The following is a 24,585-nucleotide window of genomic DNA, read 5'->3' on the forward strand; positions in this document are numbered from 1 at the left end:
AACAAACCACATGCGATTCCTGCGTCGCCATGAATCATATCACACAAATCTCCGGGATAAGTCCGCTTTTGTACGCCTCTCTTCTTTGTATGTGTTTTTTGTGTAATAAAGAGTTTTCAAACAAAACACAAATAAGCGACTATGAAATTCCTGCTTAGTGCATAAAAAGTACTAGAGGCCCAAGGTAATTAAATATCTATTACATTTATAATCAACTATGCAGGGCGCAAGGCCCTCTCCTTACTGAGTAGCATTATACAACTATTCAATGGTGTACCTATTTCTTATACATTGGTGAAATAATGATGAATATAAATAAAATAAATAAATATATTAGGACAAATCACACAGATTGAGCTAGCCCCAAAGTAAGTTCGAGACTTGTGTTATGGGATACTAACTCAACGATACTATATTTTATAACATATACATATATGTATATATGTGTGTGTATATATGTATATGTATGTATGTGTATGTATGTGTGTATGTATGTAAATTTAAACTAAAGTTTGATATATCGAACACATTTTTGAAACGCATTTGTACACTTGCTAATTACCCACCTACACTTAAGTACCTACCTAATTATATAAAGCGCTTTTATGAAAGAGCGGAATCTCCTGGCACAGGCTTGCACGCTTAAAAGGAGATTCCAATCACATTCTAACTGTATCATGTGTTTTGAGTAATAAAGAATTTTTCATTTTTTTCATTTTTTTCATATAGATAAACGTCCAAGACCCGGGCCAATCAGAAAAAGATCATTTACCATCATGACATGACCGGGAATCGAACCTGGGACCTCTCGGTTCAGAGGCAAGCACTTTACCACTGCGCCACCGAGGTCGTCTACTATATACAATATACTAATTGCGTTTCTTCTCCACGTGTTTCATGAACAGTATTACGAACCTGGTTAGATATTTCGACGGGTACGACACTAAGCAGCGCGCCGTCGTATGCGCAACCTAGATCGTTGCACGCCATACACTGCACTATGCCCGCATGTTTCTTCTCTACTCGTTCTATTGATAGGCTGGTATCTGTCGAGAAATGATGAAGTTACAGATAGGTATAATATTTAGTAAATTTTACATGTTATCCCGTTTTACATAATAGATTCACGCCACAACACATAGGAAAAATGGTTTGTTATGGTATTTGGGAACTAAAAATCCTAAAATATTTCAACTGCTTATTCTTCGTGGATGTCGCAAAAGGCGACTAAAGGATAAATAAAATCCGGTCGTAAAATCGCAGTGGAATATTTTCTGAATTTGGAGAGCTTCTGGTGTCATAGCTTAATAATATTACATATTGCTAGTAATATACGTACATATTCTCGGTTTACGAGTGATTTTAATTAGAGCACAGCGAGTGCTTTATTGTCAATTCACAAACAATGGCTTCCGAAACTAAATTCTAAAAGATCAACGTCCTAAATGTTTACTTTATACAATTACAGCTTTATGAAACAAACATTGAAGAGCTGCAGCTTGGCGCAAAATGTGTCGAATATTCCAGAAAACTAGAAGAAACTAGGTTTCCAGAGTAACTTTGTAATAGAAACACCTTGCATATAATGAACTTCCGAGTTTTGAACCATTTTATTTTTACAAAACGAAGTCTAGCTCTGCAGTTGGACACAAAACTTCAATTTGCATGTATACTAGTACCAAATGGTACTGGTAGACAAAAATTTAAGATACTGTATATAATATAATAGATAAAATTTAAGATAATACAAAAAAAAAGCAAAATTCTTTCTTTTTATTAATTTAAAACTTATGACAAACACATCGTCCTACTACTAAAAGCTTGTGAGGCTGTATGTATGTTTGTTACTATTTCACGCAAAATGTACCGGACAGATTGTTATGAAATTTGGTACACGGGTAGAATATAACCTGCAATAATAGATAGGGTTTTTATCCCGAAATTCCCACAGAAGCGAAGCACTGGGGCGCAGCTAGTTTTACATAATAATGCAATTCACAAATTAATACAAGAAGAAAATTAAATTTTGTAGGTACCTCTCCATGAAACAACTAAAATTCATTTCATTTCAAGTGCAAGCATTATACCAAGTGTACAAAATTATTTTCACGCTTCGAGAATACACTAAACGTATGAATTAATGAGAATACACTAAACGTATGAACGAATGTATGATTCCTGCTTAGAAATGTTGCGAAATTAATTCAAAAACCGTGGGTGGTTCGCAGAGCGTTTCGACCGCTGCGGTCGCGCTGCCATTACAATTTTTCAAATTTTAACAAAGACAAGAATTAGTTTTACTATATGACTTTACATTAATTACTCTGTACTGTAGTAATGTCAATGTAATGAATGATTGATTGATTTTGGAAATGATTCCTTCCTCAAGAAAATTGACGCAGCGGTAGAACGCTCTGCGAACCACCCAAATATGGTAAGTACCTACTTATCCATTAGAATCTATTACCGAAGGGGATATTAATAAATACTTATCTATATCCATTATTGGATTATAACATTTTAATTAATTTATTTTATCTAAAGTAACATTTCACATTTTTTGTTCTCAGTAAAGTAAATTAAAACGCTTTTTGACTCCAACATTGCGACGTCACTTGTGCCCATTGCACCATATATTTTTTGTTTTTATGGAAAAAGTATCTGATTTGACTAAAATACAATTACCCTATTAATCTATATAATAGTCATCGCTCCCCTGAAAAATTCGGGATGAAATTTAATTTAAATTCATATTTTATCAGTTTGCCAAATTTTATATATTTTGCTTTATTGAAAACGGTTATATCTGCGGTTGAACTCATTTTGGATAATTGCACTGTGGTTTTTGTTTTTAAATAAATGCAGTATTCGTAAACAGCATTAAATGTCGCCACTAACAATTTTCACGTTTTGTAGTGGCCATAACCCGTTGAAGTATCAATCGAGACGCTTTATGTTATGGAAATGTATGAAAATATCGTTTGCACCGACCACAGCGCGGCATTTTAATTATTATTTTGTTTTTGTTTTGAATGGAATAATATTACGCGTATAGCTGACCAGCCAGTGAATTAATGAAGTGGATACTCGACTGATAAATTGAGTTAATTCAATTACAGAGTTAAATTTTATTTCGAAAACATAAGACTGTACTTTTGGAGTCATTTTAGTGATCGCTGAAGCTTTTTTCCCTACACTCACTGTATCTTACAAGATTTTCGTGTAAAACTATAATTACGTGTCATGTCAGGACATTAATGTGTTTATTCTAGATTTTTGTGTAATTTATTGATATAACAACTATCTATTGTATCATTACAGTAATACCTCAAATCTGTTCTTTACTTACACAGACACTTACATGTTCGTAGTTACTCGTATCTTACCTCTCTCTCTCTCATCTGAGCATTGAGAGTCAACCGACTAACATTTAGCAACCGCTTCCCAGACGTTGAGCGTCGGAGCTCAGGGTTCGCTTTCCTACTTTTTCGTCTGCGCTTCACACGATCGTCAGCATCCCTAGTTGTCAGACCATTTGGCATAATCACAATCGCATATCACCCTTGAAGACATCAAGCCAGCATTTCTTGGGTTTGCCCCTTCTGCCAGGGCCATACGAGAGCGACCATACATTTGTTCCCTACCTAATTTGCCGATCTACGCAAGACGTGGCCGTACCAACTCGTGCGTCATACAGTGACTTCCTTACCATTAGCATGAATCCCTTTCCCACTCAGTTTCTCAGCATTCAGCAGCCAATACACAGTCGGGGGTGGGTACCCGTGCAGGGCTCCACAGTGCACGGTGGCGGAGCCCCCCTCGCTAGCGTTCACGTTGGCAGCAGTGCCGTTCCAATATGGCGGCTGCAGGGCTACCAACCGCCAGGAACGACGGATTTTGTTGGCTGTACAAGTGTACATGTCCTGAGAATTAAAATATATATATTTTTAAATTTGCATAGAATTTCTATCTTGTATATCGCATTTTAGTGTGCATGGTTAAAAGATATGAAATGAGCAAATTTTGACTCATACAAAAGGGCGAAAATTAATGTCTACGGTGATGCATATAACTTGATAGTTATATGCATCAGCGTAGACATTATCCATACCATTCTTTCCTTGATATTTTTTTAATACTTCTAATCTCATATTTTCATCCAAACTAAAATTATATATATATTAATGTGAATATTTTTTTAACTTTACTATCACGTCAAACGGGCTTGGGGTGATTTTTAGTGTGAAGATAGTTGAATGACTTAACAGTGACAGACTGCTTTATATCGCGGGCTGAGCCGCGGGAAACAACAGCAAGGAAATAATCTTGTGTCCGTCAAGAACTATTGTCACAATTTCCGTCAAGAATTATTTACACTCAACAATTTTTCGAGAGAAAAGTTTAACATTCTGCTTTACTCTAGCTGTGACTTAATTCGATATTTCTACTCTAATTACAATATATTTTTGCGAAATTTCCTCAATTTACTTGAAAACATGATCACAAAGAGATATTGTCTTAACTTCGTTATCTACGTCCTATTCAATTTAGCTTTAATGTATTTATTGAACTAAGGAGGCCTTATCAACACCATAAAATGTTTTTGGTTCATTTAACAGTCTTTATTATCCTGTCTAGCTTTATAGACGTCTCTATAACTTCGGATAATTTGAGAGGCGCTGTTTCGCATTCACTTGGGATAGAATAACTCAAGAAGTTATATATTGTTACTAGCTGCGCCCCGGGGCTTCGCTCCCCTTGGATTTTCGGGATAAAAAGTACCCTACGTGTTATTCCAGGTTATATTCTACCCGTGTAGGTACCAAATTTCATAACAATCCGTCCAGTACATTTTCCGTGAAAGATTAACAAACATACACACACACAAACTTTCGCATTTATAACATTAGTAGGATTTTACATAATAGGCGATCGTGTAGTACCTTACAATCTCTGAAACATAACTTATCAAAATCAACTCTTTTACTTGGAATATTAGAATTCAAAGCAGGAACCATGCTGAGATGATAATAAATGTTTGTACAGTCCATTTTTTGTCCCCAATCAGTTTTACTAAATAATATTTACTACATTTATTTTTCATCTATTTTGGGTATGTTGTAATCGTATACGTATCAAATTCCAATTACGCCTTCGCCGTATTCAAAATTAAATCTACAGCTTTAGAAGCAATACAATTACACCCACATCTCATATTGAAATAAACTTTTTTAGATTGGTATATTGAATCATCGCTACATAGTATAGAAAAAGTCTCTTCCAACTGTTTGTCTGTTAGACCTTTAAAACTAGACAACAGATTTTGGTGCGGATTTTTAATTGATAGTTTGATCCTTGAGGAAGGTTTAGGTGTTATTATAGTTTCACCCGAGCGAATCTAGGACGGGTCGCTAGTAATGAATATTTTAGCTAAACATCTTGTTATCGACGAGTTTATATACTTACATCAGGTGGTATTAAGACCGCATGAAATGGCGTCGTCGAAGGCCAATCCACTTTGGATACTGCGCTACAGTATACATTTTCACTCCTAATATCCAATTATAACTACCACTTGAAGCACCAGTGACTCTAGAAAGGTAGGACCCCATTACCCCGTACCAGAGAAACACAAAACCGTTCAACTAGACTGTAACTAGGGTCGTATTATCATCTTATTATTGCGATCCAGTTTAAGAACCGCCCGGTAGTTTTTAATTTATCGCCAACAGACACGGCAAATGACTTTATTTTATAATATGTATGTCAGGATTAGAGATGAAAATTGCCAGGAATGTTTCATAATCCAAGGAAAGTTTCCTGAAAACTTACAAAACTGCCGGCAACTTTGGAAGTTTTCAAATAATATTTTTTACTCACAATAACAATATTTATATGCATACGCATATTATATTACCGAACACGGCATTTTTATTTATATTATTGTATAATTATATTGTCTGTAGATTTAATTGTATTTTTATGTTACTAACAAAACAAACATTAAAACAATTTTTATTACATTGAAAAATTGCTACCTATGTCTTCGACAATTATGTACTCTTCTATTTGAAATGCACTCGCTTGGTACCATTTAAAACCCTCATCGGTGTTATTGGAAACAAAATAAACGATTATGAAGTTTTCGCAAATATTTCTCGAAACATTCCTGGAAACTTTCGGTAATTTTCACCTCTAGTCAGGATGCGATTCGTTTTGTATAGCAGGTCTGCTGTTATTACCTCATCTGAAGCAGAGAATGAAGCTATCGCCAGCTCATGATCGTGGCGGTGGTTGAGACCCTTCTTATCCCGGCTCCAAGTGACCCTAGGCGGGGAGGATCCCACCGCCCCGCACCAGAGAGACACGGAACTGTTCAACTTGACTGGAACTGTTAGTTGATGATCGATCATGAAGCCAATTTCATCTTCCTTTTCCAAAAACCTATGAGATTCATTTATTTTTATTACTAAAACTTGAAAGTTGGTAAAGGCAGAGTGCCTGTAATATCGAAAACTTATTATATTCATATTGATGAAAAATCAAAGAAAACAAGAGAGGATGCAAAGTGCCAGAGATTTATTTATTAAAATGATCTGATTGAGTTGAGATCGCTACGTCATATTAGAGTCCATAAATTTTACAAACAAGAGACAATTATACATACATTTTTGCTAGGCATAAACCCGTGACTGGTCTAAGAAAGACCAGAATAAAGTCACGAACTGTAAAATGTAACCTAGAACATCTGAAACTTGATATCAAGACGGGATATGAGTTAAAACTCAACATTGTAATTCTTGTGTCTAATGTTCTTAATTCCAAATGTTACAACATATAATAGGTGTCGAACATGCAGAACTTGGCTAATTATATAACCAATAACGTTGAAGTTTCAATGCATTTCTTCACATAAAGGACTATTAACATTTGACATAATATTAGTATTGAATAGCACAATTTAGAATTCCACATAACCAATTGTATAAAACGTAATACATTCGTAATCGTTTTAAAATAAATTAACTGGAATTTAGAATATCATCCATATAATAAAACGGTCAATTTGTAATTAACAAGTTTGGTTTAATTCGCTCACCTGGCGCGTCCATCGTCTCCTCGCTCAACCTTCAACACGACTCTTTCGGGTACGACTACTTCTTCTCTCATGAGTTCATTCCTTGCAGAACAGATATAAGTGCCGCTGTGCTCTGACGTCACGTTGTGGATCACCAGCACGCCGTGTTTAGAGTCCACTGGCGTTTTTGAATGCTAAAATAAAACATTATTTCATTTTCAGCCAGAATTCACCAAATTAGCATACTTCCATTTATTTTTTTAGCTCTTAATATCCCATTGGGCCATTGATTTCCTCCACGTATCTCTGTTTCTTGTCACTTCTTTTCAATCAATTTCAAAGCATCTTGGTATATTTCACTTTAATATTCAATCATCACACTTCAATCATGCTATACGTAACTACAGTAAATGAAAATGTACTATTTGTAATGTATAACTTAAATAAACTATATGGACGCACTATCCAAAACTGATGAAAATTCAATTTTCCCGAATTTCGGCAAAACTAACACAAATTTGTGGTAGATAGTTAGTAAACATTTCTATTATTCAATTTATCTAACTTCAAATGATATTATATTGGTTGTGATTTAATGAAAATGGCGAAAGACCACTTTGTATTTTATTTATTCAAATACCTACCTATCACTACAATTTATCTTTCAGTTTTAGAAGGTTGACTGGTAGAGAATGCGTTTTAAGTCCGCCATTTGTACCGATTAAAAAAGGCCAAATCCGTATGTTTTTTCTGAAAAGCAATTTAAATACCAGTGTAAATTAAAGTCACCTTAGTTTCCCTCCTCCACTGCAGGACAGCTGGTGGCTCGGATTCCGGTTCCCTGCAGTGTATCACGACGGTGTTGTGTGGGGACACGGAGTACACCCGTTTTCGATGCCCATCCTTGATGATGAGCCTGGCTACCGTCAATTTGGCAGGAACCGAGACCAGACTTATAGCTGCGTACCATACCACGCACTGTAGAAAAACAAATGAGATGATAAGCTTATGACAATATATGTGAGTACTACGGGCCTCACGGTTGCAGCTTGGCAACATGATATCCGTTTAAATAACCATTCCGACTCACAAGAAGAATGCAAGTACCCAAATTTCTTTCGACATTTCCTTATTTTCGACTCGTCTGAACTATCGAATATCATTTACAAATCGTAAATATTGATATAAGCATCTGAACTTTTACTCATAAGTCTTATTTCATCAGCCTGAAGCCAAGAAATATGCAGATTAGCATGAAATCGTTAATCAGACAAACTAATCTAAAGTTCCTAGAAACATGATTTGAATCTCCTCAAATTGTTATGGTGAAAAGTCATTACAACTTAGGATATAACTTTTCAAGACGATATTTACTTTGAAATATCCAATACAACTATTTCCATTATTACGCTTTCTGTTGTATTAAGCGCCCTGTGGGCTACGTCTTGCCGCTGCTTGCTGTAACAAATTACGATAATTTGAAACCAGCAAATCTAGGAATTGTTTCAAGAGGCAACAAACCGTATACACAGTTACTACTTTACAAAACCTCCGGACTAGAAAATTTACATCTCAACATCTCAATTTCGATACATAGGTCAAAATATATATTTCCGTTATCATAGATATACATAGATAGACCTTTAACTTTCATCGGAGTATTCAATAAATATTTTTTTTTATTTAATTATCAAAACTCGTTGAACTAACGTCCAGGTCGTCCTAATCCTGGTGGTGGCTAAACTCTGTATACGTCAAATATTCGACCAAAGAATCAAGAAACTAGTGACGTACATAATTTATGCATACTCATAGTAAGTCCTTTCGGTCAGCAACATTAATATGTATGCGCTATCATTTCTTGCCCTAATAGGCTCGGAGCTAATCCACAGACAGATAGAACTGAGACAGATAAAGCGAAACTATAAGGATTTAAATCTTAAAAGGAAATTAATCCGACGTACAGTGTAAATTTAATCAGTATTAAGTACATTTGTTAAACTTTGTACTGATATTTTTATTGGTTAGTATATCAGAATAGAATAAGTAGTTACATTATATTTATTTCAAGGTCTTCAGTTCGCTTGAAAAAAACCTGATTTCAATAGCCAGTAAAACAGTAATTTTGTACGATTTTTACGACTAGACTGCTACATCGAAGGTCCCGGGCTCGATAACCTGTCAAGTCAACGTGTAAAGATCTTTTGATCTTGAATGTTCATCTATTTTATAATATGTTATACAATATTTTAAGCTGGTTACTCTGCAACACTCAAAATTACTAGAGCTAACTCAATCTGTGTGATTCGTCCCTATGTGTACATTAATTTAGCTATTTAGCTTCAACGTTAAATACAACCAAATACAGAAAACTAATCAAAACATCATTAGTGGTAACTGAAAACCTATGCAAACTCAAACTTGAAATTGCAGGTAAATGAGAGTAGTTTGTTGAAGTGCATGCAGTCTGAGCTGACTCTTGTAAGCAAAATCCTAGACATAACGTACTTTAAATAATTTACTGTGAAATTCTTGAAAACTGAAATATAAATTTCGGGTCTGTATTTGAGTTGTCTATATTTCTCTCATCCTCGTTGCAATGTTGGTTGTGACGCCCAAAGCCTGCCCGATCTCAACTCTCTTTAAGAATGCAGTTGTTGGCTATTAGCTGTCAAGACTTTACATCCCATGGTCGCTTCGTACGACATCCAGAATGGTTGTTAGTTTTTATATGTAATGAAGTTTTCGGTCAGCAGAATTCAAATTCGTTAGGACAATTTGCCGTGACAAAATGTGACTGTCATATAATCTCCATATACATTAATTTTGCATCTGATTTGACTAATTCGACAGCATCCCATTGAACCAATTGAACTGAAGTCCACAAATGTTGGAAATGTAAATAATAAATAACATACCTGATAGTACTTGGTAACAGCGTCTGGCCCGACTACGACATCAAGCCGGGTGGATGTGAAGTCCTTGTCGCTGGTGCCCACAATGTCCGTCCACTGGTCGCCACCGTCTGCAGACCGCCACCGCCAGGACAGCCTGCCACCGGGCACGTTGACCTTGCACACGAAGGTCACATTGTCACCGACTGGAGCAGTGACGGATTCAGGGGATCTCGTGAATTTCATCGCGATGTCTGCAAAGGAGGATTTAGAAATTTATATGAACTGGAAGAACTGAAAAAATATGTATAAATAATAAATGCTCGCAAATGAAGTCCGCTGGATATTAACTAAGAAGCATTTTTAAAAGTTTTCCTTTAAATTAAGATAACACATGGCAATCCTAGCCCAAGTATCATTATTTTTATATTATCTACTTTTCATATTAACATTCATTGTAAAACTTTACTATGTAAGTTTTTATATAAATAATGTTCATGTGTTTTGTTTAATTAGGGGAAAACTTTAAAAAATGCTAGAGATGGGCCACTTTGCTCTTAATTAACACATACCGAGATAATTATCGATAGATATGACGAGGAAAATTTATATAATTAGGAAATTTTACATCTCTCTTTAGGTACCTATATTTTAATATAGTTAGTTAATATAATTCGATCTAATGATACTTTAATGATAATTAATGTACGATCTAATGATTTAGTAAGTTACGTAAAATAGGTTATTCATCTGCGTCAAGTTTATTTATATATTGATGATATTAACGAAATTGTATGTCATATCTAATTGCATGATAAAATCAAACAAATTCGTTATCGAGAAATGCTCGATTAAAATCACCCGATTTGCATACCAATAGCTTATTCGACGTGTTAGCGGTCAAAAATGTAATAAAAGCAACACTGAATGGCCTTGATTCTTATAAGCTGACGTCTTTGATCTCATATGTATTGGGTTACTAAATTTCGACGTTCGTTCGTCTTAACTCAACACACGATGAAACACATGAAGATTTCAAAAATTTTGGAGATTTTGATATTTCTGATGATTAACCTATAAATCATAGTGTAAATATATCAGGTATCTTATTATTTAGGCTAGTAACTTTAATATTCACCTACGATCAACAAAGCATTAACTTTTAAAAATACAGAAATCTAAATTGTATATGTGAAAAAATAACACAAAATATTGTTTTTTTCATCATGGCAACAACATTCAATAATTTTCTTGTTGCTTGAACATATTCAAAATGTGACGCACCCTGAGTATACGCTCTCAAACTGGCAATTTCAGCTTTAAAAACATTGACATAAGGCCTATAACATATAAATTGAGATATAACATTACGTATTTTGTAGTGAGCAAAATAATTTATATTGTTATTGGACACGTCAACCACTGTGCGGAGAGGATGCAAGTGTAGAATTTTATTCCACAAAGAACCAGTGGATTGCAATTTCAATTGTTGTCGATTCATTGCTCCTTTTGTATTGTTTTATTAATTGACACGGAAATATTTATCGACTGCTTTTCAATATTTCCAGTGAGAACATAAAGTTATCTTCACGTACTAATAAGAAAGTCTCCTGAAACTAACTGAATAAAGATTTAAATATCCATCGCTGTTTAAGGGGTACAAATGTTATACATGTATAAATTATAATGACATAAGCTTATAAACTTATATAGTCAAAACGTGTCAAAATACAAAATCTGACTTCTGAATCTGGTTTCAGTCAGGCTAAAACTTGATCCTAGCCCACGAGGCGACTCTTGTTCTTGACTTTCTTCTTTCTCTTTTCACTTCTATTTTACCTATCTTCTTTTCTGTCCAGTTCATGCTGCTCTTTTTTATAACCAGTTTAATAAAATAAAACAATAAATATAAATCATTTGGGTGCATGGAAGTGTGTATGGAAGTTTATCTGTAGGTCAGTCAGTCATGTAAATGTTAAAATATACATCGATTATTATGTATGAATGGAACTAAGCCAGTCACTGACTTCTCATTATTGTTATCACTGTTGCGTCAATTAGATAAAAAATACACACTGTTTTGGGAAAGTTTAATAGATAAATTTGATTAAATGTGATTAATGGACTTATTATTGTATGTGTTTTTATATTTGATTAGAATAGTTTTTTTTTTTAAGTATATGTATAGCAGACTGCAGAAATATGCGTAAATAAAAATCAACCATAAGTTTACCGTGGAACGTCAGAAAGAAAACCAATTCGTGAAATCAATTGATAAAAACAAAGACACAGAATCTTTATAAGAACGGATCAGATTGCAGTGAGAATCTACTACAAAATGAATCGTATATATCATATATAAGCATCATATATAAGCAAAAATAGCTATATCCAATCAGGATGTTCATTGCAATTGTTTAAAAAAAATTGTTTTAATAAGTTTTGGATCACATAGAGAACCTTAGTCGAATAGATACTTCATCATTAAAAGTACAGTTTCTTCACTTGGCTGTAAACATAGATACAGAATATCAAGGTCTATAAAGAACTTACACGATATATTTACATAATTTAAACAGAAAATTACATATTTTTATGGAAAAATTACTTATTTTTTATCGTTGGAGACATATTGCATAATTCAAGACGTGACAAAAATCATATCCGTGCAGTAAACCATTGTGGAGTTCTCTCATAAGGAGCCAACACTGGGTGCCTCATTGGGTCATGTATATCATAATAATGCATTGCCATTATGCAATTTCAGCTCAATCGTATGAAGTTAGAGTTGAAAATTGAGTTGCAAGGTTCCATCCGATCATAGTTACTCTCATACATGCGTACATAAATACAGACTATATTCAGTAAGGATGCTAAGTTTGTATTGACATCCTAATGAGCTGTTCTGTTCCCATACAAATCTTGTATGGCCGCCGATCTCAGTCGGGCCATTAAACGCATGCTTAACGAGAACATAAAATGTATAAAATTTGCATGAAGACCCGCCTATTAAAATGCCAGTTCGTCTATTAACATTTTGGATCGTTTATTCAACCTCATTTTTGTCGCAAAAGGAAGACCGGCCTTAATATATTTTAACATCTAAATACATTTTGGTAATGTCAAAAGTAGTAATTAGACCATTACAGGCACATTTTCACGTCAAAAAATTACATAATATTTCTTATGCCACAAACATTTCAGGACGGCTACAACTAAGATGAAATGCCAGAAGCCGAGAAGAATATAGAACATCACACAGAAATCACACACACACGAACTCACACAGAAATGAGCTAAAAACAATTTATTGATTTTGTAGCCCCATAGTGAGTTTATATTATGGGATACAAAATTAATAAATTGTTTTTAGCTCATTTCAGTCTCGTCTACTGTTACAAAATTAGTTTTGAACTGAGCAACAGAACAGGTCTCAATTCAATTTACTTGAGGTTTATGAAATAACTCTAAAATATAGGTATCAAAACATCAACAGAACGCAAGCATAATCGAATTAGTCAAACGTATACAGTTAATGTAGTATATGTGGTCATCGACTGGTAAAGTCCTTTTTAATGTCGGCTAAAAATATTTTAGTTGTCGTTTAAGTACTTGCGTCTATTTTTATTTATGGAGCCATACAACACACGCGGGCTTCATAATAATTTCTCCCATTGTACTGCAAGCTTGGTATTTTATTATTACGCCCGCCTACTTCGGAAAATGTATTGTTGTTGGTTTAGGAAAACTGAAAGATTATGGCCTTTCTTTGTATAAACATAGACAATTCCTTTCAGAAACGCATAATCTAGAAGTTAATCCCACTATCCTATCCCACGTATTTTAAACTAGCGATCCGTCCCGACTTTGCACGGGTAAAAAATAAATATATAAATTATACATATAAGCCTTCCTCGGGAATCACAGTATCTGTAAGTGAAAACCAAACTAAAATCAGGGCAGTAGTTTTTTTATAATATGTAAGGATATGGAAACAAAAGTTTTGTTAGACAAAAACCCAAATATAAATATATTCGTGTATTATAAATTATAAATTTAAAAATCAGTTGTATGTAATATCATTAGTAGTAGGCAGGTATAAGACCCACAAGACAAACAGACGTGACAATATGTATACAGTGCACTATATACATATACATTACATAGGTACTATGTTTAGCACCTATGTAATTTCTCGATCGATCATATCGAAGTTGAGAAAAACTTATTAAAAACTCCATGTGCCATGTAATTAGAAAAACAAAGACCAAGAATAAAGCTAGCACGTGATATGATAGCAAACACTGTGAGTGTGTAAAGTTCTATTTGTTCTCGTTAACTTTCCAGTTGCTGCAACCGGTGGATTCAGAAGCCGAGTCGCACTCGTAAACTTGTTACTCACATTAGGACAAAACGTTTTCAAATTATAGTTCAAAAGTAACTTATGTTTACTAATAATAATTTCACACACAGATCCCGGCTCGGCTCACTAGTTATAATTGTTTGTTAGACGTTCGACTTTTAGGGTTCCTTCTGCTATAAAGTTTTTATGACGTTGGTTGATGAGGATAGTATAGATTTAACCAATGATCTGGCCACGTGGTCCGACTTCTTTTGTCCTACCGATCGGATCACCTATCATATCATCACATGTTATTGTGACAACAGTCGTTTATACTATGTAAATTATTTATTAAAGCCACAGAAGTGAGAACATGATTGTGGGTTTTTTGTTGGTTGTTAATCAAATGGTGGGGAATTTAACCACGATTAGTTATGTAAATTGTGATTACAACATTAATGAAAACATCGTGAGGAAACCTATAAGGACACTGGTTGACAGTTACTAAACTGTCAACTCTACTGCTTGCCAGTAGATATCGTTCGTCAATCATAAAAGTCGTGTCAGATATCTTAAGATGGGCTGAATAAAATCTGACGCCAGTATTAGTAATAATACACTCTACAATAAAAAGCAACAGAACGTGCTACAGATTTTTATACGGAACCTCTCCCTAGGATTTTATTTCACTGAACCATCTTGAATGTGTGCACAGCTACCTGCCGTATCCGGGAGCTACCCGTCACGCCTGTTGCCGTTCCAAAATAAATAAAAAAAAGGTCATAACTCGTATTTATCACTTAACACCGCATTCATCGCCTTTCGGGTTTCAAAAGAGCCCGAGTGAGTCGTTACGGACCTGCAGTGGAATGCAAAGCCGACAGATAACCGGCAACAAAAGATTTCTATCTAATATTTGAATAGACCATGTCCAATGTAAAGGACAGGCCCATCAATTTGTCCGGGATTAAAAAGGTGGATAATTGCGTAGGCGATTAACTTAAATGAGTCGACATAAGCACGTAGCAGGTTCTGAGTTAGAAATTATAATTTTTAAATCTGACGCCTTTTACAAAAGGTGAACGTGCCACTACTTCACATATAGAAGGTATATATCTATCCAAATAAGTATAACGCATTATAGCGTCAAAGATTCTGTTCGTAGAACTCTAAAATTCTGTTTGGTCCTCGATTTTCTGTATTGATCTCGAATTAATCAAGACCGAACATCGGCAGATGCTGACTGATAGAGAGACTACTATTGCAACATTTTATCAGCTGTGACACTACTTCTTAGTGCATCAGGTAGAGCTTTTGCCAGACTGTAGTTACTTGATGAATGAATATTTCGTATAAAGAGTATTTGTCGGTATTCCTTCTCGAAAATGGTTATCCCATTCCAATATACTAGTCTAATGAGGCTACTAAGTTTGACGACTAGTAATTTGTCTTTCAAGTGAGAAAAAGTCTACGGAAGACGGTCCAAACATTTCGTTTTTACTTTTTTGAGTTGTTATATATTTATTTATTTATTTATTTATTTATTTATTTATTTATTTATTTATTAAATACTACTAAAGCCTATTCTTGCCATGGCAATATGGGGAATCTAAACTTAGTGTTATATATTTAATTCTGCAAAATACGAGTCCAAACTCTAATTTCCGAAGCTACGCTAATTGGAACTGTTCGTGCAATACACAGAATCGTAAATAGAGGTACTTTGTTGTCTACAAGCGGATTAGTTACTAAAGAGCCTTCGGCATCGAACCGCAAGGTTACCTTATGATAGGAAAATTATTTGCATTCTTTCATATAATAGAAAAACAATAAAAAGGAAAACTAAATTAAAAATAGAACGGCATGTATTTGTAACCAAAAAAAAATAGACCATTTGGCTGGAAAACGAGTGCTGGCTAAAAAAAAAGAAACTCCTGGCTGGATTTAAAAAGAAAATATTATATCCATAACCGGTCGTCAACATGCTTTCGGCATTCCATTGTTACGCTTACAAAGCGCGCCATATGTTTATTTGCTTTAGTTTTTGTAAAAAATATGCACAGGAAAATGTTTATTTCACGCCAATATGTTGTTGCTTGTGGTATTTTAATTTAACGTATTTTATCGGTAATAATATTGAAAAAAATCTCTTTTCCAGATTAATATTAATAAATTGTAGACAATTAAGTGCAACGTATTCAGTTTCATGGAAGTAAAACGTCCCCATTTATTTTTAGAGTCCCAATCATTGACGGTATATATTTTGATTAATTTTTTTTCTCAAATGATCTATTGGATGGTTATTAGTCTATTCATTGAAAATTGTGTATATATCAGACTTGTCAAACATGTTTAATACCGACGTAATCTTAATAATCCAGTCTTCGGTATTTATGACATCCTGATAGTTTGTAACTTCAGCTAATTTCTGAGCAAATCCTCCGATATTGTTTGTTAACTTGTCAAGTCTCATCAAACCCCATCATGAGAATCCACACGTCACATTAATATTTCATTGTCAACCGATTTACGTATGCATGCAAATTTTGAAATGGGTCCAACTTAAATGGCATTATTGGGGGAGACAGACAGACACCGAGAACAGGTGAAAATCTCTCATCTATGTGTCATTCACGGATATGATGCCCGGGGTCAGTTATAGCTGGCCGCTTGTCTGATATCAATGCCCTCTTTGGTAATACTGTTGCTGAATTTTAGCGATTAAGGCTTTTTATCAGCGTATGAGATCCGTTGGAGATTGTGGCGGGACCACACGCCGGTGACAGATGAAAGTATTAAACGCTTGTAATAATATAGGTACACACCTGCCAAAGCTGGACCAGCTGCTGCCAGGAGTACGTGGAGGCACAGGAGCGGAGTCATCGTGCTACCTGGAAAATAATAAGGTTATTAAGGTTAATCGTACCTATGTCATTTACATTCTTACATGTATAAAGAAGTCCCCCTTCGTGTCTGTCTGTATGAAAGCGATAAATCAAAAAACTACCGGATATTTGTGTGGTATAATAGATACTTAGTTTATAAAAAGTAATTTCTGAATTTAGGTGTATAATTTACTAGTTACGCACTGGGTCATCGCTCTACCCCCTACATGTACGTGCCCTATATGCTACAAAATTTCATAACAATCCGTCCAGTAGATTTAGCGAGAAAAAGTAACAAACAAACATCCTCACAAACTTTCGCATTTATAATATTTGTAGGATTTGGTTTTAGCCGAGCAAAGCCAAGATGGGCCGCTAGTATTTCATAAAAGTTTAATAAAACTTTCACGTTAACTTTAACGTGCGCAGAAAAACGCAAAGTACGCCATTTTATCTAAACATCAGTGCGCAGGTTAAGGTTAACGTCAAAGTTAATGTTAAAGTTAATGCAACCCACCCATAACAGCGTATACATTTCAGTGTACTTCAGTGTACTTTAATAGTATGTATGGAGAGTTTTTCTAACGGCCTAAGGGTCTTGATAAAGTTTTCCTGAAATCAAATCACAAGAACAAATATTTTTTTCATATGTTGATTCTTGCCGGTCCTTTTTGTTTGTACAAAAATATTAATTTAATACATTTCGTTCTTTTTGTTTTTTTCTTCTGCTTCATCAATCGTCAACACACAAACGACTAAAGTATAAATTACCATAGTAATACAAATCCTTTTCAACTTATAATATACCTAAGGACCCGAGAAGAGAAATAAAATTATGGCAGCCAGAAAGGCAACATGTATTTGTTTAAATGCATAAAAATAATAAACACACAGACAAACAAATTAAAAAAAAAACCTGCTTCTTTTTTATTTTTCTTTTCGTGAGCCCTAAAAACCAAAGGGTAATGCAATAAGACTTTATTTTTAGACTACTTTGAAAAGAGTGCCTACCAATAAGAAAACATAGGTACAATATTCACATATCCTTTTCTTTTCATCTTTATTTTTAAAGATATATAAGAATAAGTAATCCTCTTAGGGCTTCTGTTATAATCAAGGGCTTTGTTCACATTGAGATGAACTTCCACCGATTCAGCTTGAACAGTTGAGCAAGTATGTATGTATGTCTATGTCAGTAAACATGGCGGCCAATATTAGTGGACTATACACCAGGATAGTAAAGATTGAAATGTCACTTTGCTGCGAGTGTGTATACTCTGCTTTGCACTTCGATTGCCCGGAAATTGACAACAATATTGTAATAAGCATTTTAATGTTCGTCAATGTGCGCACCGTATATCTTGACCAATCAAATTAATGGCAATGAAATTGTTACTTTTCGCTCTAGTGCTTAAAAACTAATTTTCAGCGGCTCATCCATATCTTTTTATTGTGTGCAAGGTCGAAGTTCCACTTTAGATATTAACTAGCTTTTGCCTGTGTGAATGTGAATTTTATCAAAATCGGTCCAGCGATTGAGCCGAAACGAACAGACAAACTTTCGCATTTATAATATACAATCTTCCAAAATCAAAGTCTGGTTTAGTATATATTGCAAGAAAACACTGGCCAACATCCGGAATAATCTAATACTTTTAATATTATCAAGATATTAATGGTTGCGAACTAAAAGATTACTATAAATGCCATCCGAGAGCTTATCTAAACGTTATCTTTATAACCACTTACAATACAACCTCCCTAGGGGCACTTATGTTTGAAATAGGTACATACCATTGCGAATTTGCTCATGGTATAATAGGTAAACACTACTCCACATGTCAAAGTCAATCTGGATACCAGATGTTTGACATTTAATGCTATAGTAATAAGGGTGATTTTCGAAAAAAATGGGAAGCTATTTGTACAATAAATATCAATCAATTTCTTGTCTTTGGCTTCTACAAAGAAGCGCCATGAACTTGTATAACCGGAGATTAAAGGAAAATTATAGAATTTGATGCGATTTCTCATATTGATTTTGGTTAACTCAATTAAGGTTAATAAGGAGTTCCATAGTATACCGAAATTTTGTTTCTTCACACAGTACCTGACGAAATGTGTACAATTATGTTATATACACAGAAAGTAACAAATCAACAAATAAAAAAAGTTCCTTGAAGAATATGCTTTGTCGCTATCGCATTCTTCCTAAAAATCTATTTTAAGACAAGTTATGCTAAGCTATTATATTACTCGTATATGTCGCAGGGTTTTTCAGACGTGGTTTTATAATTTCACTAGTGAATTTATAATTACACAGATTATTCTATATCAATCTAGTGAAATTATAATGTCACTAAAATACGGCCGTTATATCGGAAAAAATATAACGTATTGACAAAAAATCATGTCATTTTAATGTCACTAGTGAATTTATAATACCACGGCTTTTATAATATCCCTGCGACATACATGATCATCAAAATTTACATTCATTCATCTAACAAATCCGAAGGGTTAACAAAACATTAAACTGGCAACACCTACCAACTGTTCGGTCAACACAAAAGAAACGGTAAATTAATCCCAGCGTACAACTCCGATAAATTACTGCCCTGAATAAAAGCGGCCGGTGTTATAAATCAAGAGAGTACCAATATAAAATCCCAGGTTATAAAAAAAGCGAGCCGATTAAAGTTTTCAGCGGATTTTACATTTAATTTGATAAAACGTAAAAAACAATTAACTTAATCTCATACTTAAGAACGACCAAATTAAAAAAATAATTAATAAAAGCGTGCACATTCTTTGCTTCCGTTCCGCGGCGGTTTGAAACAAACTGCAGATTTCTGGTTTATAATCATAAAACAAGTAAGTGTAGGTACTTATTTACATTACATTAAATTACATTATCCTAATAATGGAATGAAATACCAGACTTACAGTACAAAATCATGTCCAAAGTTAAACTCCTGCTAAACACATTATCCGTCCAGAATGACGAATATAGTTTCTAATTAGGTACACCTAAGTTATTCATAAATTGTTATTCATAAAAAGTTCCTTGAAGAATATGTTTTGTCGCTATCGCATTTTATAATATTTGAAGTTAACAGAAAGAGACAAAAACATACTTTAAATTAAAAAATGCTTTAACTTTTTTATTTTTATCATAACGGGGATAGTTTATAAGTTGAAACGAAGCATTTTTTTTAAATATTACTTTATATAATAATTCCAAAATACATATAAATTAATATTTTAGTTTAAACGATTATAAAATAATATTTACCAAAACCACCTACATGTACTAACAACAATTATACTAATTTTTCTCATAGCAATAAAACCGCAGTCTAAAGACCTTAAAATAGAATCAAAATAAGCTAACCAGCACGTGCTGAAACGCAAAAATAATTTTGTAAGACCGTTAGGCGCCTCTAGTTTATAAACAAATGTACTGGGCGTCTTTTCTGCAAACTTTAATTCTAAACTACTTTTAAATAGTAGCTCTTATTAACACGCAATAAGAGCTACTGTGGAGACACAATTACGACTTATCGTTAGTAGAATCGACACCCTGCTACAATGTTAAGACTGCACGTGTTTTACTTATTGCATCTCCTTTAACGGAATGTTTTTTATTGTCCATTGCATACAGGGTGTTACAAAATACACCTAGGTATATGCGAATTGATAACATACATCAATCATGTGTTGCTAATCACACAATATGTTATGTGAAGTATGGATTTACATTAGGCACTGTAGCTTACCATTTTGTATTTATAATATCAACAATAACACATCCAGCTCTATCAAAATTCGCCGCTATTGCCGTTGCATAGAGTGCTAAATACGATGACTGTACTTTATGTGGATTATAAATAATTCTACATTTCAGTGACAGTTTTTTTTTAAGTTAAGTTTAAGAACGAAATATTTTCACTATTTGTTTACTCACTGGAAAATAGCAAATATTATGTACAAAAATAACATATTTGAAACTAAAACTAAATTATTTTAACTAGCTCACCGGGTTTAACATAATATGAACATAATAATATGTTAGGTACCTACTTTGCACGCAAAGAAAAAACATTGTGACATTAAAATTAAAAAAAAAATCATACACAGGCGGTGTATGAGCGGAAATAACAGGTTTGTTTTAAACATGCCGTAATTAGACGTAATAAATAAATTGCTATCGTTATTACACGATAACCAGCTAAAAACATTAAACGGTAACGCATATCTTCACGAAACTACTTATTTATATTCAAATCGAGTCATGTTTTTAGCTGTTAATAACCGATTCTACATTATTTACACCAAAAAGACAATTTTATAATTTTTATAGGCTTTTTTTATGATAATTAAAATTTTAATATTTTTACCAATATTACCGTCAAACAAAATACATATAATCGCACAAAATTATACAAATTATTTAGGGTCTAATAATATACTTGCCTAACTTATTTACAATTGGCCCGTAACGTGTCCGGGGGAAAGGTGCCTAAAACACTGGCAGCATTGCCACGCTGGATTTCAATGGCCAAACTCTGCTCTAGAAACGTCCCGAAACGGAGGTCACCATTCTTTTCAGCCATCCTATTCCCCAATTCGCTGACTAAACGTTTACCGCCTTATTAATAACCATTTAATTCTATGATTAGGTTTGGAGTAGTATATCTTTGTTTTGTCCCTCTCTCTCTTTTCAGCATTTGACATAGAAAGAACGCGACAAAACAAAAAATAACTATTCCGAGGCTAATCAGAGAATAATGTTTTTATTAATAAGGTAAACTACTCCCCAGCACCCCATGGTCTCCACAGCTATCGGAACGATACGAACGATTTTTTTATGATAATTATATAAGTTATTTATTATTTTTAGTGTCTTTGATTTGTTTAATCCTGTTTTAGCTCAAGGGAAGCAAATCTGAAATCTAAGGTATAAGTACTGCCCAAAAATCCCCAAATTGCATTATCGGTACATAACACAGCTTGTATGGACTATGTTCATAATAATGTAGTCGTAACCGTAAAATACGTATACGTACCTACACTCAACGTATTGCTAATTCCAATGTTACCAACACGCTAATCCCTAGTCATTGTATTCCAAATGTCATAAAAATTCGAAGAACATTTATGAATGTGTGACCATTAGCATTATCATTAAAGTTAGTTCAACTTTGGTCACTTGGTACGTAATGGCATCAATAAATTAACACTAAGAATATGCCAAACATGCACTCTCAAATTTCCGACCTACCATCATATTAATAACAGATCAACCGTTAACCCAGCAAACGTGTCCATTTTATCATCATCCTGCCCTGATGACAGTGACGTATTCTATTAACAACCAATGAATATGCAGCAGCGGACAAAACAATGCCATATACGGAACTATTTAATATTATTCTGACCGTGTCCCATCGAGAATTTACGGTACAGATAATTGACATATCCTTGCTAATTCAACTCATTTGGTTTCAATATATCTTCCTTCTACAGTTTGACATTTGCAAAAATAATGCAAATCAAAAGCCTTACTATACTGGGGACCAATCAATGACGAATTCTGTATTTAGGTACTCTATGGACCAAACGTACTGGTTATGCAAAAATTTTCTTCGCCTGAGGCCAATAACGGAATCAGGGATGTTTTTGACAGCTGTCACTGTCAATAAATGTTAAGGCGAAGAAATCATCGTCAGAAAGCTTCCTGTAGGAGTGTAGGCAACAACTTATAGTTGGAATGCTATATAGGCTGGTTAAGCTATATTAATGGACAGGAAAATTATCACTCACTTATAGGAGACATATTTGTTAATTCGGATGACAAAGACATCGAAGTAGACATCAGAGAACACTTCATGTATACCAAGCAGCCGACGCATGCGCCTCGTAAATTCGTTAATTTACGACAATACGTGGTGAGGTTTTTCCTGTCGTACCATATATCATTCTTACTAGTTAGCTAGATAGTAGCTTATAGATTTCCTGTGATTGGTAGGTTCGAATCCTATTCGTATTCATGTATATGTATTTCGTGTTTGTATACCAAACCAATCGGAATCGTATATTTTACCATTTCCTTTCGGTAAAGGAAAACCTCATGAGGAAATATTGGTGAAACAGACAATTAAAGTCACTAGTGTGTTGTCTACCGCCACTAGAAGGCAATAATCGTAAAATAGTTATGTTAGATGCCTTTAGGTGACTTGGATAAACATGACAACAGTTAGTAATAAACACACTCGATAAGAGAGAAAGAACACCGACAAAATTAAACATGAAGAGCAGCTGTTCATAGCTAGGAGTAACACTCGTAACGAAATAATCTACTGGCCGTGTTCAGAATAATCGTTATTTAAATCCGATTGGAATCAGGCATAATTCAGACAAAATGAAGTTCATTATTTTATAAATTCCATTGAGAACACGGATAGAAACGATCCATACGTATAGAAACGATCGTATTTTAAAGAACCGTCCTTTTCCATGAAATTACTATAGGTTGCTCGTATGGCCCTTATCTCTTTGAAATATTGGTTTCACCTCCCGTTGTAACGCTTTGAACATTTGAATTTGCAGAATTTGAATAGATATTTTGAAACTGTAGATTCAATTTATCTATTACATATACACTATCAGAGACAAAAGTGGACTAACTAATCCAACCAGGGCCTTCTTTTTCAAAATATTTGGTAAAAATGTATAGTCAGTTGCTTAACAACCTACCAAAATTCATTGCAAATTCGCCCCAATTAGCGCGGCATACAGATTAAAGACCCATACACTTGACACGTAGGTGACTGTACTACGAAAGTTTATTTGCATTCACATTGCTATAACTACTATAGGTAGGTACCTACATAATTTATGATAATACGCTATAAAATGTATATAAAATTAACAGTAATATGTTAATTAAAGTCATTGGATACCAATGCATCCGTTTTGAAAGTACTTCTTAGAATTTCAGCTACTATAATTTATGTCAATTTATCCATATTTCCATTACATTTGTCCTTTCTATGATAAAAAGGAAATATTGTGTTTTTTTGTTTTATTTCCATTTATGTTTGTTGTATCGAATTTAAACTCAAAAATTACATGACCGATTTTCATTAAATTTGACACAGAGATTGATTACATAGGCCTGCAGGAGAATACACAAAATCAAATTTTATATTTAATGTAATTTCTTAAAAAGCTAGAAGCTACAGACATTTCGGAACGACCACTACTGAGAAAAAATGCCGAAAGAAACTAATTTAAACAGTGTTGGTCCCTATCATGTCAACAGGGCTTACCATGATTGTTTACCTTAAGTAATATTGCGAAAAAATTCATAATATCAATTAA

The 24,585-nt window shown here is 34.0% G+C and overlaps 1 protein-coding gene across 1 annotated transcript in view; it reads right to left on the reverse strand.

The window, feature by feature from the left end:
* The window catches only part of LOC128674419 (interference hedgehog-like), a 46,230-nt gene that overhangs the window by 11,627 nt on the left and 10,018 nt on the right, over positions 1-24,585 (reverse strand). Inside the window, exons 2-8 of the mRNA XM_053752931.2 lie at positions 17,140-17,205; positions 9,997-10,226; positions 7,868-8,056; positions 7,100-7,272; positions 6,243-6,444; positions 3,710-3,923; positions 916-1,046 (exon numbers count right to left, since the gene is read on the reverse strand). Of these exons, the coding sequence (XP_053608906.1) occupies positions 916-1,046; positions 3,710-3,923; positions 6,243-6,444; positions 7,100-7,272; positions 7,868-8,056; positions 9,997-10,226; positions 17,140-17,197 (1,197 nt within the window). The 5' untranslated portion in view covers positions 17,198-17,205. The remainder of the gene's footprint in view (positions 1-915; positions 1,047-3,709; positions 3,924-6,242; positions 6,445-7,099; positions 7,273-7,867; positions 8,057-9,996; positions 10,227-17,139; positions 17,206-24,585) is intronic.

This window comes from Plodia interpunctella, chromosome 12 (assembly GCF_027563975.2).
Source record: "Plodia interpunctella isolate USDA-ARS_2022_Savannah chromosome 12, ilPloInte3.2, whole genome shotgun sequence".
Taxonomy (NCBI): domain Eukaryota; kingdom Metazoa; phylum Arthropoda; class Insecta; order Lepidoptera; family Pyralidae; genus Plodia; species Plodia interpunctella.